The 20536-nt window shown below is 35.9% G+C and overlaps 1 protein-coding gene and 1 long non-coding RNA gene across 3 annotated transcripts in view; one reads left to right on the top strand and one right to left on the bottom strand.

Moving 5' to 3' along the window:
* Positions 1–15183, top strand: part of LOC307126867 (uncharacterized protein) — a 36999-nt gene extending 21816 nt beyond the window's left edge. The window contains exons 6-9 of one of the 2 annotated variants that reach the window (XR_013816555.1): positions 6168–6265; positions 8490–8573; positions 12621–12718; positions 14331–15183. Coding sequence is in view for 1 of the 2 variants with exons in the window: in XM_079817662.1 (XP_079673788.1) it covers positions 6168–6265; positions 8490–8530 (139 nt within the window). In the remaining variant the exon portion in view is untranslated. Of the gene's footprint in view, positions 1–6167; positions 6266–8489; positions 8574–10542; positions 10594–12620; positions 12719–14330 lie in introns of those variants that run through there. The other variant, XM_079817662.1, reaches the window with a different exon arrangement.
* LOC307126868 lies at positions 14662–20121 on the bottom strand. Its single transcript, XR_013816556.1, has 4 exons — positions 20006–20121; positions 16868–17004; positions 16125–16220; positions 14662–15708 (listed from the first exon to the last, which is right to left on the bottom strand). It is a non-coding gene; the product is annotated as an uncharacterized lncRNA (long non-coding RNA).
* Between the last annotated feature and the right edge of the window lie 415 nt (positions 20122–20536).

Genomic DNA, 20536 nt, shown 5'->3' with positions numbered 1-20536 from the left:
CTGGGGGTCATATTTCAACAACTACACATCAGAAAATGTAGTGATGCAGAATATCTTTAGATAATACACTTCTCTATACCTCTTCGTTGTGTTTTTCTTGAGAACTTTTATAATAATTAAATAATGACACCTCTATTATGCTTTGTCGACTCATATAGTTGCATGGAGATGCATGTTCTGGGGGTCATATTTCAACAACTACACATCAGAAAATGTTGTGATGCAGAACATCTTTAGATAATACATTTATCTATACCTCTACATTGTGTTTTTCTTGAGAACTTTTATAATAATTAAATAATGACACCTCTATTATGCTTTGTCGGCTCATATAGTTGCATGGAGATGCATGTTCTGGGGGTCATATTTCAACAACTACACATCAGAAAATGTTGTGATGCAGAACATCTTTAGATAATACATTTATCTATACCTCTACGTGCTCAATTCTTTGAGAACTTGTATAATAATTAAATAATGACACCTCTATTATGCTTTGTTGACTCATATAGTTGCATGGAGATACATGTTCTGGGGTTCATCTTTCAACAACTAAACATCAGAAAATGTTGTGATGCAGAATATCTTTAGATAATACATTTATCTATACCTCTACATTGTGTTTTTCTTGAGAACTTTTATAATAATTAAATAATGACACCTCTATTATGCTTTGTCGACTCATATAGTTGCATGGAGGTGCATGTTCTGGGGTTCATCTTTCAACAACTACACATCAGAAAATGTTGTAATGCAAAATTTCTTTAGATAATACATTTATCTATACCTCCACGTGCTCAATTTTTTGAGAACATTTATAATAATTAAATAATGACACCTCTATTATGCTTTGTCAACTCATATAGTTGCATTGAGATGCATGTTCTGGGGGTCATATTTCAACAACTACACATCAGAAAATGTTGTGATGCAGAACATCTTTAGATAATACATTTATCTATACCTTTACGTGCTCAATTTTTTGAGAACTTTTATATTAATTAAATAATGACACCTCTATTATGCTTTGTTGACTCATATAGTTGCATGGAGATGCATGTTCTGGGGGTCATATTTCAACAACTACACATCAGAAAATGTAGTGATGCAGAATATCTTTAGATAATACACTTCTCTATACCTCTTCGTTGTGTTTTTCTTGAGAACTTTTATAATAATTAAATAATGACACCTCTATTATGCTTTGTCAACTCATATAGTTGCATGGAGATGCATGTACTGGGGGTCATATTTCAACAACTACACATCAGAAAATGTTGTGATGCAGAACATCTTTAGATAATACATTTATCTATACCTCTACATTGTGTTTTTCTTGAGAACTTTTATAATAATTAAATAATGACACCTCTATTATGCTTTGTCGACTCATATAGTTGCATTGAGATGCATGTACTGGGGGTCATATTTCAACAACTAAACATCAGAAAATGTTGTGATGCAGAATATCTTTAGATAATACATTTATCTATACCTCTACATTGTGTTTTTCTTGAGAACTTTTATAATAATTAAATAATGACACCTCTATTATGCTTTGTCGACTCATATAGTTGCATGGAGATGCATGTTCTGGGGGTCATATTTCAACAACTACACATCAGAAAATGTTGTGATGCAGAACATCTTTAGATAATACATTTATCTATACCTCCACGTGCTCAATTTTTTGAGAACATTTATAATAATTAAATAATGACACCTCTATTATGCTTTGTCAACTCATATAGTTGCATTGAGATGCATGTTCTGGGGGTCATATTTCAACAACTACACATCAGAAAATGTTGTGATGCAGAACATCTTTAGATAATACATTTATCTATACCTTTACGTGCTCAATTTTTTGAGAACTTTTATATTAATTAAATAATGACACCTCTATTATGCTTTGTTGACTCATATAGTTGCATGGAGATGCATGTTCTGGGGGTCATATTTCAACAACTACACATCAGAAAATGTAGTGATGCAGAATATCTTTAGATAATACACTTCTCTATACCTCTTCGTTGTGTTTTTCTTGAGAACTTTTATAATAATTAAATAATGACACCTCTATTATGCTTTGTCGACTCATATAGTTGCATGGAGATGCATGTTCTGGGGGTCATATTTCAACAACTACACATCAGAAAATGTTGTGATGCAGAACATCTTTAGATAATACATTTATCTATACCTCTACATTGTGTTTTTCTTGAGAACTTTTATAATAATTAAATAATGACACCTCTATTATGCTTTGTCGGCTCATATAGTTGCATGGAGATGCATGTTCTGGGGGTCATATTTCAACAACTACACATCAGAAAATGTTGTGATGCAGAACATCTTTAGATAATACATTTATCTATACCTCTACGTGCTCAATTCTTTGAGAACTTGTATAATAATTAAATAATGACACCTCTATTATGCTTTGTTGACTCATATAGTTGCATGGAGATACATGTTCTGGGGTTCATCTTTCAACAACTAAACATCAGAAAATGTTGTGATGCAGAATATCTTTAGATAATACATTTATCTATACCTCTACATTGTGTTTTTCTTGAGAACTTTTATAATAATTAAATAATGACACCTCTATTATGCTTTGTCGACTCATATAGTTGCATGGAGGTGCATGTTCTGGGGTTCATCTTTCAACAACTACACATCAGAAAATGTTGTAATGCAAAATTTCTTTAGATAATACATTTATCTATACCTCCACGTGCTCAATTTTTTGAGAACATTTATAATAATTAAATAATGACACCTCTATTATGCTTTGTCAACTCATATAGTTGCATTGAGATGCATGTTCTGGGGGTCATATTTCAACAACTACACATCAGAAAATGTTGTGATGCAGAACATCTTTAGATAATACATTTATCTATACCTTTACGTGCTCAATTTTTTGAGAACTTTTATATTAATTAAATAATGACACCTCTATTATGCTTTGTTGACTCATATAGTTGCATGGAGATGCATGTTCTGGGGGTCATATTTCAACAACTACACATCAGAAAATGTAGTGATGCAGAATATCTTTAGATAATACACTTCTCTATACCTCTTCGTTGTGTTTTTCTTGAGAACTTTTATAATAATTAAATAATGACACCTCTATTATGCTTTGTCAACTCATATAGTTGCATGGAGATGCATGTACTGGGGGTCATATTTCAACAACTACACATCAGAAAATGTTGTGATGCAGAACATCTTTAGATAATACATTTATCTATACCTCTACATTGTGTTTTTCTTGAGAACTTTTATAATAATTAAATAATGACACCTCTATTATGCTTTGTCGACTCATATAGTTGCATTGAGATGCATGTACTGGGGGTCATATTTCAACAACTACACATCAGAAAATGTTGTGATGCAGAACATCTTTAGATAATACATTTATCTATACCTCTACATTGTGTTTTTCTTGAGAACTTTTATAATAATTAAATAATGACACCTCTATTATGCTTTGTCGACTCATATAGTTGCATTGAGATGCATGTACTGGGGGTCATATTTCAACAACTACACATCAGAAAATGTTGTGATGCAGAATATCTTTAGATAATACACTTCTCTATACCTCTACATTGTTTTTTTCTTGAGAACTTTTATAATAATTAAATAATGACACCTCTATTATGCTTTGTCGGCTCATATAGTTGCATGGAGGTGCATGTTCTGGGGGTCATATTTCAACAACTACACATCAGAAAATGTTGTGATGCAGAACATCTTTAGATAATACATTTATCTATACCTCTACGTGCTCAATTCTTTGAGAACTTGTATAATAATTAAATAATGACACCTCTATTATGCTTTGTTGACTCATATAGTTGCATGGAGATACATGTTCTGGGGTTCATCTTTCAACAACTAAACATCAGAAAATGTTGTGATGCAGAATATCTTTAGAAAATACATTTATCTATACCTCTACATTGTGTTTTTCTTGAGAACTTTTATAATAATTAAATAATGACACCTCTATTATGCTTTGTCGACTCATATAGTTGCATGGAGGTGCATGTTCTGGGGTTCATCTTTCAACAACTACACATCAGAAAATGTTGTAATGCAAAATTTCTTTAGATAATACATTTATCTATACCTCCACGTGCTCAATTTTTTGAGAACATTTATAATAATTAAATAATGACACCTCTATTATGCTTTGTCAACTCATATAGTTGCATTGAGATGCATGTTCTGGGGGTCATATTTCAACAACTACACATCAGAAAATGTTGTGATGCAGAACATCTTTAGATAATACATTTATCTATACCTCTACGTGCTCAATTTTTTGAGAACTTTTATATTAATTAAATAATGACACCTCTATTATGCTTTGTCGACTCATATAGTTGCATGGAGGTGCATGTTCTGGGGTTCATCTTTCAACAACTACACATCAGAAAATGTTGTGATGCAGAACATCTTTAGATAATACATTTATCTATACCTCTACGTGCTCAATTTTTTGAGAACTTTTATAATAATTAAATAATGACACCCCCATTATGCTTTGTCGGCTCATATAGTTGCATGGAGATGCATGTTCTGGGGGTCATATTTCAAAAATTACACATCAGAAAATGTTGTGATGCAGAATATCTTTAGATAATACACTTCTCTATACCTCTATGTTGTGTTTTTCTTGAGAACTTTTATAATAATTAAATAATGACACCTCTATTATGCTTTGTCGACTCATATAGTTGCATGGAGATGCATGTTCTGGGGTTTATATTTCAACAACTACACATCAGAAAATGTTGTGATGCAGAATTTCTGTAGATAATACATTTATCTATACCTCTACGTGCTCAATTTTTTGAGAATTTTTATAATAATTAAATAATGACACCTCTATTATGCTTTGTCGACTCATATAGTTGCATGGAGATGCATGTTCTGGGGTTCATCTTTCAACAACTACACATCAGAAAATGCTGTAATGTGGATTTCTTTTGAGAATTAATTTACCTCTATGTGCTCGATTTTGTTTAGAACTTGTGAAAAAATAAAGTAATGCCACCTATATAAATGTTTATGTGTGTGTATATATATGTATGTGTATATATATATATATATATATATATATATATATATATATATATATATATATATATAAACATAAACCTGTTAGAATGAAGTACATTATGACATAACATTAAATCTCAGTTTAAGACATTATGTTTCTCTTTATTTTTTAAAAGACAAGACATTTAGTAAGAAATAGAGATTAAATACAAAAGTACATTGAACTAGAATTAGAATTTTTAATGAAAATGCTGCCCTATCCAAAAAAGACAACCTCTAATGTCAAACTCATATTTCTGGTACTACTGTTCCTTTAAAAAAACAGAGCCAAACGCAATGGGGGCGGGGTTAACAACCATTCAACATTTTTAAGGTGGAACGGATAGTTTGGCGAATAAGGAGCTGGCGAAAAAGGAACTGGAGTCAGCCTCGTGAATTCACTGACAGCTTTAGAAGAACCAATGAACTGTTGCTTTACCTTTATAGATTTTTAAATAATCACCTTCTGATGTTCGTATGATGAACTAGATCTTTGATGTTCCTGCTGTTTCATGGTTTTGTAGAGTTGCTGTGTGCAAAATATTTAAATATGCCTAATTGGCAGTTAACATACATGTAATTTTATATTTGTGACCCTGGACCACAAAACCAGTCATACGGGTCAATATTTTAACATTGAGATGAAAGCTGAATAAATAAGCTTTAAATTGATGTATGGTTTGTTAGGATAGGACAATATTTGGCCGAGATACAACTATTTGAAAATCTGGAATCTGAGGGTGCAAAAAAAAATCCAAATGTTTTTTTTATTTTTATATATTTACAGTAGGAAATTTACTACATATCTTCACGGAACATGATCTTTAATTAATAATCCAATGATTTTTGGCATAAAAGAAAAAGCGATAATTTTGACCCAAACAATGTATTGTTGGCTATTGCCACAAATATACCCGTGAGACTTATGACAGGTTTTGTGGTCCAGGGTCACATTTATCAACTTTTATTTAGACTAACTTTATAAATCTGATATTTAGAATTTAGATATATGAAGTAATCACTGTAATTATGTTCCCCTACAGAATACGGGATGTGTTTGGAGCGGACAGTCATCAGAAGCAGAGCTCTGGGACGTGTGGACAGACGGTCACTGTAATGATGGACTTCTGCTCGTGGACAGGTAACGTATATAATGTGTGAATGTGGTGCTAAACATGTAGGTTACCATCATTTTCTTTTTGGAGGGTCACCTCTTTAAAAAGCAAATGATGGGAACCTAAATGGGTGGGGAAGGGACGGTGGGGCCAAATTGTTATACAGCTAAAAAAATGTTCATTGTGCAAGAAGCAAAGTCAATTCTGACTTTATAACACACATTTAAGGAATTATGGTACATTCACACATGGTGTGAATGTTATGGTAGATAACCCCACAAGAAGAAGATGGTCTCGTATTGTATGTGTAGTTACACTTGCACGTGCCGTTGAGTTCAACACATTTGATCTGTCTTACCGCATCAGTTGAGATCTGGATCATTTACCGAAACTGCTAAATTCACGTTGTTTTGCTGGTCGAGACTCCGATAAAACCATAGATTTGTTTTCAAATCAAGTCCTCTCACCTACCACTGGCTACCTCAAGTTCAATCTAATTGGCCACAAGAGGGAGCTGAGGATCACTTATTTTGACCATTTGACATTATTTACCCTAAAAAATACGGTATTTTGCCTGAGTATGTAAGTGTTAAATTAGGCTAGAAGTTTAGGAATTGAGTCAGTGATCAAACTTTAAATAAAAGTCTATTAGCAATGTGGGACTGTAAGTCGTAATGAAACTGAAGTGCAGTTTTCCACCCGCTACACTAGGAGGCGTACGCGGCTTCACGTTCAGTCTGACACACCTTCAGATGCTTGACAACACGACGCTTTCACAGTTTCACAACACGTGCGACTGTTTTATGTGCAGATCACAGTTCAGTGACAGACTCTTAATGTTACTCAACAGCAAACAAACAAACAAAAATGACACACGCTGCGATAAAGTACAGGAATCGGGTGTCACGCGACTCACCTGTAAGTATCCTTTTTATACAGTGCATTTCTCTTGTAAAATAACTAGTACACAAATCTATGGTACACGTGGGTAACTAGTACATGGGATCTCGAACCAAAAGTGTTGTTGTTTGACAGCTAAGCATGTTTGAATGCAGTCACATCTTCTATAAAGGGGTTATCACTGGCTTTGTTTACATGCTGCTCTCTTGCTGAGCTGACAGAGCTTTTGAAGAACCAGTAGTTTTGTAGAGCCGCGGTGCTTTTGTTTATAACCATCATATATAAATCCATATGCAGGAAACCTGTCTTTTTACTGTTGCTTGTTGTGAAGGAAAATCAAATTTTAGCTCTAAGTATTTATAATTATATACTGGACCAACAAACATTTGTTTTGTTCAATATCATCATAAACAAAAAAACACTTTCACTTTAATTGAATCCCTCCCTATTCTAGTTTATGCTACTCTAAGCAATGTCTTAAACTTTGTATTCTGAGCAGTTTTGTGTTTATATTTGCCTCTTCACAACAAATCGCTTGCTGTATTCTTCACTTGTAAGTCGCTTTGGACAAAATCGTCTGCAAAATGAATAAATGTAAATGTAAATATCCTGCAGCAAATTAACCAGAGGAGAGAGAGAGTTTAAATAAAACAGTTGAATGAACCAAAAAGATTATTACTGAGACAGCATTACTAAGGCATAATATACTCTGCTGTATTTGCTAAACATTATAGTTTTAAGAACAATTACACCCATCAGGATTTTGCATCATTAATGTGTAATGTTTGTTTGTTTTGCAAATAATTTAATGAATAACATTGTAGTTTGTATGATTAATGAACCACCAGTTTATCAAGATGTACTGGTGTATATCATTGTGTCAGTTAATTTAATTTGAAAATAAATTGAATTACTTTGTTTAATATTTTCAACATATTTTAATTATTAATAATATTTAAATTTGTTTTAGACACTTTTAAAAGCAAATTTTATTGAATAAATTATGTAATGTTAAATAATAGGATTTAAAATCAGAATAATTGTTTTTTTTTTTTTTTTAAATGTGTGTCTATGGGCTTACCTTAAATAAAACAAAATGACTAGCTGTAACATGAGACGGCTGTGGTCCAGTGGGCAGAGCTCATGGTGTGAGAGTCTAACCTGATGCAGGAGACCTGGGTTCAAATCCCCCCTCTGCTACAGATATTTTGTGTGCGCATGTTTTTTGGGGCAATTTTTTTTTGTATTGTAAAAAAAACCCAAAAAACTATTGTAAAAAAAAAAAGTAAAATTTTTTTTTATTTTAAACTGTTTTCCCCTCTTTGCTGTGCTCCTCCCTTCTCTTCTCAGGCCCGCCTCTCTTTCCTCCTGGCACACGCCCAACCTCTTGATCCGGCTTTCATCTCTCTCACTGTGGTTGTTTCACCGCTCCAGGTATGTGTTAGTCCGTGTCTTCCATCAGTCTGTTTTATTGCTTCCGGTCCGTGTTTCTCTTGGCTGTGTAGCCAGTCTGTTTTACCGCCCCAGAGTACCCAGTCTCGTGCTGAGCGTCAGGTATCCGCCTTTGCCGCCACGCCCCTTATTTGGTGTACCGCCCCAGGTACTTTGCTGTTGCCACAGCTTTCTTTCTTTGGTGTGATCCCCACACACCGAGGTGGGGTTTGAACCCATGCCTCTACGCAGCCTTGTCCGCAACCAACGTGTGTTTAGCCACTAGTGCCATCGTGGCTTTCACACTGAGAGCTGCCGTTTGGGCCACTTTGTCTGATTTCACGACAGCAATTTAACTTAAGAAATAGTGGGATTCGAACCCAGGTCTCCAAGATGAAAGCGCAACACTTTAACTCCTGAGCCACTGAGTCTGTGGAGTGTTAGGTGTTCTGGACAAGGTTTTATTGAGAGCTCTGTTTTAAATAATGAAAAACACTAACATTAATGGGGTTTGAACCCAGACTTTCATGAATGATAGATGAACAATCATCCACTGAGCCACAGAGTTTGTGTGGATTTGGTTCTTGTTTTTTGGATCTTTAGTTTAACTGCAGCATCAATAACAATTTAACATAAGCAACGGCAGGACTTGAACTCGGGTCTCCAAGATGAAAGCCTATCACTTTAACTCCTGAGCCACTGAATCTGATGTGTTTTTGGTTTTCTGGACGGGAGCTTTGACCTTGAGAGTTTTGTGTAAATAATGAAAAACACTTGCATTTGTGGGATTAGAACCTGCATTTTCATGAATGATAGGCAAGCAGTAATCCACCGAGCCACAGAGCTTGTGTAGCTTTAGTGTTTTTTGATGTTAAGTTTTGCTGCAGCATCAATAACAATTTAACATAAGCAATAGTGGGATTTGAACTCAGGTCTCCAAGACGAAAGCGAAACGCTTTAACTCCTGAGCCACTGAATCTGTGGAGTGTTTGGTGTTTTATTGAGAGCTTTGTTTTAAATAGTGAAAGACTGTACATAACAAATGTGGTATTTGAACCCATGCAGCATCTCTCAGCACTCCAAGATTCAAACACAAAGCTTTATCTTCTGTGCCACTGAGTCTGTGGTTGTTTTGGATCAGGTTTTATTGAGAGCTTTGTTTTGTTATGGAAATAATGGAAATTGTGGAATTTGAACCTAGACTTTCAAATGTAAAGACAAACAATTATCCTCTGCACCAGTTTGATTTATGGGTCATTAGATTTTATGTTTAGCTACAGCATTAATTACTGCAACATTTTAACAAGCAATAGTGGGATTTGAACTCTGAATCTGTTAAAGCATATGTGAAGGGTGTTTTGGATGTGGTTTTATTAATATAATGAGATACTGAAACAAATGTACAATCGTAATTGTCATTAGGAACTTTATTAATTCTTCAAACTCAAACTGATAAGCACAATATGTAAATAACATTATTTGCTTATTCAAATAGCTTTTATTTAATTTAGATAAAGAGTCCATCACACCTGCCTGGAAGGTTCTAGTGATCCTGAAGCCCTTGATTCACTGCTTCAGGTGTTTTTGATCAGGTTGGAGCTAAACTCAGGAAAGTGGCTCCTCAGGATCAGGATTACACATCACTTCTTTATTTGAGTCTTTTTGCACCTTCTGCTATTTTTAAATGAAAATGCAGACACACTTAATGTCCACAAGGAGGAGCTGACACTGATCAGATCTCACTCCAGTGCCTGTAATATTAATCAATAGAAACATTAGTTTTAGTTTTTATAGCAGTGATTAGTTTGCATATAACACATTGCAACTGTCATTTTGATACAGGCTGTATAAATGTATATTTATTTAATCAATTAACCAATAAATGCATGAAGAGTGATCAATTATGTGAGTGACCAGCTATGGTTTACACTCTATTAAAAAAAGTGACATTTGTCTTTGTATTTGTGTGTAGATCAGTTAGGCTGACGTTACAGGCTGTTCCCCCAAACAAACATCTGAGAGGTGAATATATTCCCTGCTCACTGTCGCCCTCCTCCATCATATGCCAGAGCTTCAGATAGAGACTCAGAGCCGGACGTGGATTGAGAAGCGCTCAGTATCAGATGCTCCTCCAGGAGGAGCCGGTGAATCCATCTGATCTTCTGAATCTGCCTATGAGAATCAGCAACAAGATTATCTCCAAGAGCCACCTAAAGACATTAGCATTATGTTGATAATATAGGCTGTCATATACGTCATTTAACAGTCAGTTTGATGCACATCTATTTACATAAACAAAAACGAAATCATCACATCTACTTTTCCCAACTTAAAGAGTTTTGGAAGATTTTCTGTCCTGTATTTTATGTGTTTACCTTTGAGCATGTGCTTTTGAGTTCAAGACAACACAAGTTTTCCCCTTCAGTTGAGCTGATCTGGTTCATTTATTGAAACTCATATAGATCCATGTTTCTCTGCTGGTCGAAGCCTGACAAACCGATACATTTTTTGTAAAAAGCATGACATTTAAATCTCACTCTTACCTTCGACTGGCCACCTTGTTTGTCGACTCGTTTGATTTATTGTTGATACACTTGTTGACCACAAGAGGGAGCCTTTGGTAATTTGGCTTATGCACATTTAATACAATAAATAGGGACTTTTGTTAAAGGATGTTAAAGTATGTATGACCTTTCTAAAATATAGCCACTGACCAAATTTGAAACAACTTTGAAACTGCAGGCATTATAATTGTAATACGATTTGTGTGGAAGAAACGGAAGTGCAGTTTTTCACCCGCTCCACTAGGCGGCGCAAGCGGCTTCAGGTTCACGTTCAGCTTCGGGTGCTTGACGACATGATGTTTGTTTTGATGCAACAACACGTGTAATAAACCGTTTTAAATGCATATCCTGAGGATGACAGCTTTGTGACAGTATTATAATGTCACTAACTAGCACATATTCCAGCCCATCAACAAATAAAACCGACACACGCTTGGATAAAATGCAGGAATCGACTCACCTGTAAGTATCCTTGTACAGGGCATATCTCTTGCATTAACCTGATTAAGTCCGTATTATTTGCACTTGCTATTTAATTTTAGATAAGTAATTAAGTATTGATACGCCATTCTGTTTTGTGATGTTTTATAGCAGGCCTCTCGCCGGTTATTCATGTTATGACAAATGTAATGTGTTGTTATTTATGCGTTTCCTCGCGAACACTAAAACACAAACATGGACTAAAAGCCAGATTTCCAGAGAATCCCGATGGTGTTTTTAACCTAAAATCTTGTTTAAAAGGCTGCTTGCTGATTGACAGCTGCAGTCGTATCTTCTATGAAATTTGATCACACACTTTGTTTACTTGCGGAACTCACTGACAGCTTTAGAAGAACCAATGAACTGTTGCTTTACCTTTATAAGTTGTCAAATAATCACCTTCTGATGTTCGTATGATGAACTAGATCTTTGATGTTCCTGCTGTTTCATGGTTTTGTAGAGTTGCTGTGTGCAAAATATTTAAATATGCCTAATTGGCAGTATTAACATACATGTAATTTTATATTTTTGACCCTGGACCACAAAACCAGTCATAAGGGTCAATATTTTGAAATTGAGATGAAAGCTGAATAAATAAGCTTTAAATTGATGTATGGTTTGTTAGGATAGGACAATATTTGGCCGAGATACAACTATTTGAAAATCTGGAATCTGAGGGTGCAAAAAAATCCAAATGTTTATTTTTATATATATATATATATATATATATATATATATATATATTGACAGTAGGAAATTTACTACATATCTTCATGGAACATGATCTTTAATTAATATCCCAAAGATTTTTGGCATAAAAGAAAAAGCGATAATTTTGACCCAAACAATGTATTGTTGGCTATTGCCACAAATATACCCGTGAGACTTATGGCAGGTTTTGTGGTCCAGGGTCACATTTATCAACTTTTATTTAGACTAACTTTATAAATCTGATATTTAGAATTTAGATATATGAAGTAATCACTGTATTTATGTTCCCCTACAGAATACGGGATGTGTTTGGAGCGGACAGTCATCAGAAGCAGAGCTCTGGGACGTGTGGACAGACGGTCACTGTAATGATGGACTTCTGCTCATGGACAGGTAATGTATATAATGTGTGAATGTGGTGCTAAACATGTAGGTTACCATCATTTTCTTTTTGGAGGGTCACCCCTTTAAAAAGCAAATGATGGGAATCTAAATGGGTGGGGAAGGGACGGCGGGCCCAAATTTTTATACAGCTAAATTTATTTTCTTTGTATAAAGAAGCATAACCCCTGTTGGACATTGTGACGGGGTTCGGGGGGGGACCCGAATCATCCCCGTCCCTTCATGCATACTCCATTCACCCGTATCGCGGAGATCTGGCTGGTATCGAACCAGCAACCTCTGAAACCATGAGGCAGCGCTCTTACCTGTGAGCCACAGATCTCTTGCTGAGACATGTGCCGGAACTTATATTTCACTTTTCACATGGAGGATTTTACAATAAATAATGCTGAGGTGGGGTTTGAACCAGCAACCTCTGAAACCATGAGGCAGCGCGCTTACCTGTGAGCCACAGATCTCTTGCTGAGACATGTGCTGGAACTTATATTTCACTTTTCACATGGTGTGAATTTTGTGAATGCTGTGATTTTACAAGAAAGCATGGAGAGGTGGGGTTTGAACTCACGCCTCCAGCACAACCTTGTCCACACTTGATGTGTTTAACCACTTGCGCCACTGTGGCTTTCACAGTGAGAGCTGGTGTTTTGGCCACTTTGTTTGATATAACGGCAACGATTTAAGATAAGCAATAGTGAGATTTGAACCCATGTCACCAGTGCAACCTTGGCATCAAAGAACGTGTGTTTAGCCACTTGCGCCACTGTGGCTTTCAGGCTGAGAAGTGGTGTTCTTGCCACTTTGTTTGATAAAATGTCAACAATTTAATGTAAGCAATAGTGGGATTTGAACCCATGTCTGCAGCGCAACCTTGGCAATAAAGAATGTGTGTTTAGCCACTTGCGCCACTGTGGCTTTCACACTGAGAACTGGTGTTTTGGCCACTTTGTTTGGTTTAATGGCAACAGTTTAATGTAAGCAATAGTGGGATTTGAACCCATGTCTCCAGAGCAACCTTCGCAATAAAGAACGTGTTTAACCACTTGGGGTGTGGGACTTGAACCCAGTCTTTCATGCATGATAGGCAAGTGATCGTCCACTGAGCCACAGGTTTTGAGAAGCTGAGATAGTGTTCTTTATGATTAGTTTATCAACAGCATAAATAACAGTTTGACAGTTGCGGAATTTGAATATCCCACTGTGCGTGTGAATTGTGCAGGAGTGTTTTTTTTAAGAATATTTAGATGTTATAGTTTAACCATAGTATTACTTACAATTTAATGGCAACAGTAATGAGATTTAAACTCAAATGATTGAAAGTCACTGTTATCTCCTGTGCCACTGAGTCTAGGGAGTTAAAGTGTGTTGTTGGATTGGTTTTTATTAAGAGCTTTGTTTCATATGGTACAAATAGTGTCGGATTGGAACCAAGACCAAAGACGAGTTCATTCTCTGAGCCACAGCACATTTTATTTTGTAATGCAGTATTTTGTTCCTCACATTTTTGCAGGTTGAGTCATCTAATCATTTCTATAAAATGATCCGTGTTTGTTTGTATAAAAGAACATCTGATGTATATTAATGTTTATGATGCTTTTATTTATAGGAGATTACAGATGAGAAAGCAATGGTGGACAATCAAGACATGACTGGCCTCGATCCGGCATCCCAGAAGCTATTATGTATATACTGGTGATAAGCACAGTCCACTGCAGCACAGCTCCAATGCAGTCTGTTGTGAGTGAACACTCAAGATGGGGCCTACATTCTTAAAAGCAAATTAGCCACTACCTGGAATGGACTCTTTGTTATCAGTATAAACTCTGTTTTCACATTGGAATTAAAATACTGATCTCTGTAGGCAAATAATACTACTACTAGCATGTACTTAAAGCCAAAGGTGGACTTAAAACTTATGAAGAGAAAAGACAAGTCATCCAATTCAATTCATTCATTTATTAGTTTCTTTGTTTCAGAAAGTGGGAAGGACAGTGGTTATGACATCCCAAAACAACATGTGAACATTCATTAGGCAGTAGAGTACTTGCACATTTCCAAGATTAAACATATATGTAAACCATTACTACAATTAGCAATGTCCAAAAAATCACTTTACTTAAAATTAAAGTCAATTGAATGGTAATAGACCCATTTCTTAGAGCGGAAGTAGTCATAGTTGGGTTAACTTTTATTGCAGTGAATGAGTATATATTAAATATATTTTTTCGTGTCCCCTGCTCAGATAGCAAAAGAAAAACTCCACAATAGTGATTTCACAACTTTCACAAAGTTAGAGTGATAGAGTGAGATTGATAACGGCAGTGAAAAGAGAGAAAGATGTTCATTTTTACCATCACTCCCACAGACGCTGTATTAGAAACACCCTCACAGTTTTTTTTAGTAATTTGATGCAAAAGAAATATAATACAAAGTATTAGTGTTATAAATGTACATACATTTAAAAAAAAAAAAAAAAAAAAAAATCTTACTGACACATTCAACTGCAATTTAATTTGATAACTTCTTATTAAATTTGTAACTGATCTCTCTGTAGATCAGTGGATAAATGCTTGGATCTGGAGCTTATTTCCCAGTACAATCTGCTGGTCTAGGTGGCGCTACTTTCGCTCATCCATTCATTCATTCCCTTTCAATTACATCTCCTGTTTTTTCCATGGAAGAAAAAGACATAAGGTTTAGAGTGACATGATGTAGAATTTCTGTTTTGGGTAAACTCATTCATTAAAGATGTCTGCTCAATTATGTGCATGTCTGAGGGTTATACTGATGTCATTTAGAAATACACTGTACCAGGATCAGGAATGTGAAAAAAATAAAAGGATACAGGAAGAGGACGAGGCCCGCACAGATAAATGAGGAGAGAATTTCCCACATAGATCCCAAGGTCAGGGCGTAGTGGGAGAGAGACGTTTGTGGGGGATGTGCTGCCTTTCAAATAAAGATACACGGAGCCAAAGGGTCCCCTAGATGAAAAAAAAATACACAAGACATCTAAAAAGACTGGCATTCTACGCAGATTATAAGGATAACTAATCAGAGCATCCTGATACTCTGGGAGAAAGACTGACTGGGGGGAGACAGAGATTTCCCAGAGATGGAATGTGTAAAACATGCACCGGGAGAGATAAAGGGAATGGACAGGGAAGTATTTCCATGGCAGGGTCTTTTCCATGTGGCTTAAATCCAGAGCATAAAAGGTGCCAGCTGGGTGCTTGTGTATGTGTGTGTGTGTGTGTGTGTGATCTAAAGCCCATTTTATTCATATACCAACAGTGCTTCACAGTGAACATCCTAACAATAGTTCAGGAGGTGCTTGTGCATAAAATGGAAATGAAATGACTATGGAAAAGCTAATGGTACTATATAAATAGCTACTTACCTCAATCATTCTGATGTCATCCCTCCATCACCCTCCCTTCCTCTCCATAATTTCATCCCAAGGGGAACTAGGAAGCCACACCTGTCTACCATATTTCTGAAACACATGATATAAATTATGATATAAACAATTATTAATTTACTATCACTTATGTATGCATTTCACCAAAGAATGTCCATGTATATTGTGAAATAATTTAAAAGTATATTTCATGTATAATATATTTTAAAATATCATGATGCTTCAGGAATCGTTCTAAAATCCTGGTTTGGTGCTCAAGAAGCATTTATTATTATCAATGTTGAAAACAGTTGTCTTGCATATCATTTTTGTTGCTGTTGTGGAAACTCTTAAGGGTATTTCTTCAGGGTTCTTTGATGTTCAAAAGAGTAGCATTTATGTGAAATATAAATCTTTTGTAACATAATAAATGTTTTTACTGTAACTTTTAATCAATAACGCATCCTTGCAAATAAAAGTATTGAAAAATGACAATTTAGACAACTTTACAGCTCAAAATAGATATTTTTCATAATGTAAGGGCTTTAACCACTGCCATTGTGTGATGGTCATTCGTTTACTTCTGTAATAATTTTCTGCGGTGTCATCACAAATGATGCTGATTGGATCATACCAGGAACATTCTTTGAAGTCTGTGGAATGTGAGCGATCGATCGTTTCTTTGACCAGTGTAGACTGTAGTCATTCTTCTAATGGATATGTCCTTTTTGACTGTGCAGTACCTCAAAGTAGCAGACTGGAAGTGGCCTCTGGAAGGCCCACTCCCACACTTCCCATTTCCTCCTATAGAAACGCAGGGATCGCCCAACAACTGTTTCTGGGGAAGCTCCTGTTGGCAGCTTCCTGTGCCACTCCCAATCTGTGAATAAACAGAACGTTTCTGAGTGACTAATGGGCGTCTGAAGACCCCCACCCCCACCCCCACAAAAAAACACTCATCCTGCTCTTTCCTTCCTCTTGTGACCTTCTTTAGTTATTGTGCACTTGAAGTCTTGAACACTCCTTTTGGGTCACAATGATCTCCTAAAGTCAGGGACATGCTAATAATAACACAGACCAACTGCATCCTTCTTTTCAGACATACCCAGACTAGGACAGGGACCCATCAAATGTGACCCAACCCAACGAGGGAGCCACATTGTCATGAAGAGGGCTGTTGTAGATCTCCTGTCCTGGCTCCATCACCTCAGCATGAGGCTCTACAGTAGCATTCTGAGATAATCTACAGGCTTTGGGGTATCAGACCAGAGGCAGATAGATGATCCTTCGACAGGTCAAAGGTCATATCTAAACACCTACACACTGATTGTTTACTTGGAGAAGTTAAGGGTCTGCTCCACTTGTTAAATTGTCAGGGGTTTTTTTTAGCTGTGGAGGACTTTAATTAATTTAATGACATTATTTTAATTTAAAAATAAAAATGTAAGTGAATAGACCACTTTTTAAATGTATAACATACATTTAAACCTGCTTAATTGTTTAAAATATAGATAAATGTAACACTACAATACAAATCATTAATAAATCACTTTTCAAGTTGATTAACAGTATATAAAAAAGATATACATAACGTTTTTATTTTAGTCAAATGTAACAAAAACATAATACTTTATAAACTCAAATGGATAAGGAAAAGTAATGTGTGAATGCCTTATAAAAATGTGATATAAAAGTTACTGTTTTTATTGTATTCCTGGTCCTCCATACAAAGGACCTCATTCATAATCAGTGGTTCTTTCTAAGGCAGGTATCATTATTTATATTGCTCATATTAGGGATTTAAAATAATTAAATAATGACTTTTGCCGGGTAGATGATAAACGTGCAACAACCCTTTAGACTTGCATTGAAGGGAGCATATCTATGGACTAGAATATCACAGACACTTCGGGGTGGGCTCTTATCACTTGGACCATGGGCGTCGGAAGCAAAAAAAAATGTGTGTGGGTCCTCTAGTATGGCAGTAGATTACATTAAGTACAAATATAACGCCTTATTTTCTAAACATCTGGTTGGGCAAGACAAAATTACGGAAATCACTGCATCATTGAGAGCAGCAATAGTGTAGCGGTAAGACACATGGCATTAAGTTTTGGTGAAAATCGACCCGAGGTTCGAATCCGCCTTTTGCCAGACTCACTCTACTCTCTTTTCCCACCACATATCAGGCATTTATTGTCAATAAAAATGAAGCAAATATTAGAAACGTGGAAATAAAGCATCTAATATGTGTTCAATAATAAGCAGGGGCAATTCTAGGATTTTCATTTTAGGGGGGCTCAACCCCCAGTGAGGGTATGAAAATAAAATGGTAACACTTTAGTTAAGGGTCCAATTCTCACTATTAACTAGTAGCTTATTAGTATGCATATTATGATATTGGCTGTTTATTATTACTTATACTTATAAAGCTAATACTAATGGCTCATTCTGCATGACCATATTGTATATCCCTTAATCATACAATGTAGGCAGGTTAATAATCACTGAGATCCCAAATGTGAGGTTAGGGGGGTTCGGGGGCATGGCCCCTCAAGAAAAGTTTGATTTCTATGATCTACATATGTGCATTTTAAGACGTTCTGAACGCCAAAAAAATAGATAACAATAGCTTGAAAACTGTGTCAGTGGGCAGATATGACTGATAACATTTTGCATTTTTGTCAGTGAAGATATTGATATTTACATGTTTTATGAATAATTTTTGAAGACATGTCAATTAACTGAAGGCTAACAGGAAGCTAGGTAACTAAATTTATTAAATTAATTCACAATATTCACACATTAATTGTATGCCCAATACAGGCTGAAAATGGACTACAAGGCTACAGATGGAATTATTATGGAATGCACACATTTATTACTATTAATCTTATGCCTAATCTGAAGAAAAGGGCTTTTTTAATATTTCTTGTTTGTTCATTATATTATAAATGACATTACATAGGCCTATTTCAAATCAAAATGGCGAAATTAGACAAAAGTGTATTCATTTGCCTGAATATTTTTGTCATTTGTTTAACATTTCTGACTTAAAGAAGCAGCTGTCAAATATGAAATAATTTTAATATTTCATAACAGCGTACTCTGATTTGATTGGTTTTCTGAAATATTTTGACATTGACGAGCGGTGAGAGACCAATGAGAGCTCAGATCAACGCACACACCTCTGCTTCTGACGTGCGCTCCGTTCGACGCCGCTGCGGATTGAAAAACACGCTGATTAACGCAGATTAAAAGACGGAAGGAAGCCAAAGCCTCCCGCCAGTATCATATGTTTGAAAGGTTAATCACACAATTTTTTAGGGGGGGGGGGGGATTGAAGCCCCGCTGAAAAAGCCTAGTGACGCCCATGATAATAAGTGTTTATCGGTTAGGGGTAGATAAACAGACGTGCTGAATTAGAGACGATAAAAGCGAGTGGGTCCAATATCATTGATCATAAAAAGTGGGTGGGTCTTGTCCCACCCACATACAATGGTTTCGACGCCCATGACTTGGACCAATTAGAAACCACCTAGCAACAACCTAGCAGCAACTTTTGGAAAGCAAACATCTTTCTTTAGAATATCTAAAAGTAGTTTCACTAGGCAAGCTGCTCTAAACTATGTATAACCAAGATTTTTTTTATGGTTCCACAATAATCAAACGTTTCTAAATCAGACATTTCTTTACATGCTATAAGACTTGCTCCTGCAGTCCAAACCACTGATCTGACAGCCTGTCTGTTTGAAACGACGAGGTTTTAAACACGCCGAACATAAACAAGTGCTTTGAGTGGAGAAAGAGGTAGAAATAAACAAAGGATTTGTGGAGAGTGGTACTGTCAGCAGGAGATGAGAAAAATAAATAGATCATACCATCGGAGGAGTTACTCTTTCAAACGCCTTCTCACACACACAGTGCTGTTTTTCTCTCCCGGGGATTGACTCTGGTTGGTACCAGGCTTCTGATAAGGAGGTGCAGAGTGTTCTGTGTCATGTCAACTCCTAAATCACACACTTTCAAGGATACTCTCTCACACACGCATGCATTTATCTCGCCCGCAGTATAAGCGAGAGTTCAAGGAACACAGGCAAGATTATGCAAATGTTATTTTGATCATTCAGAGACACCTTCCAGAATGTCTTGACATGCCAACCCTGTTTTGAATTTGCTACATTCTTGTGTCATGGTGCCTGTACTCCTATGAGTTTTAATGCACATTGACCACCTGTGCCTCTGAGAGTGTGTTCTGTCTGTCCATTTATCATTCTACCATAACTATCTTTACTTACTGACAAACCACAAATCATCCCTCCAGGAAAACTCTTCTGCTAAAGACTTTCCCATGTGGGAGTGATGTATGATGAAGACGAAGAGAAAAAAGTTAAATAAATGTTTGGCAATTT

Source organism: Gobio gobio, assembly GCF_949357685.1.
Source record: "Gobio gobio genome assembly, chromosome: 5".
NCBI lineage: Eukaryota > Metazoa > Chordata > Actinopteri > Cypriniformes > Gobionidae > Gobio > Gobio gobio.
This window is presented reverse-complemented; position numbering and strand designations above follow the sequence as displayed.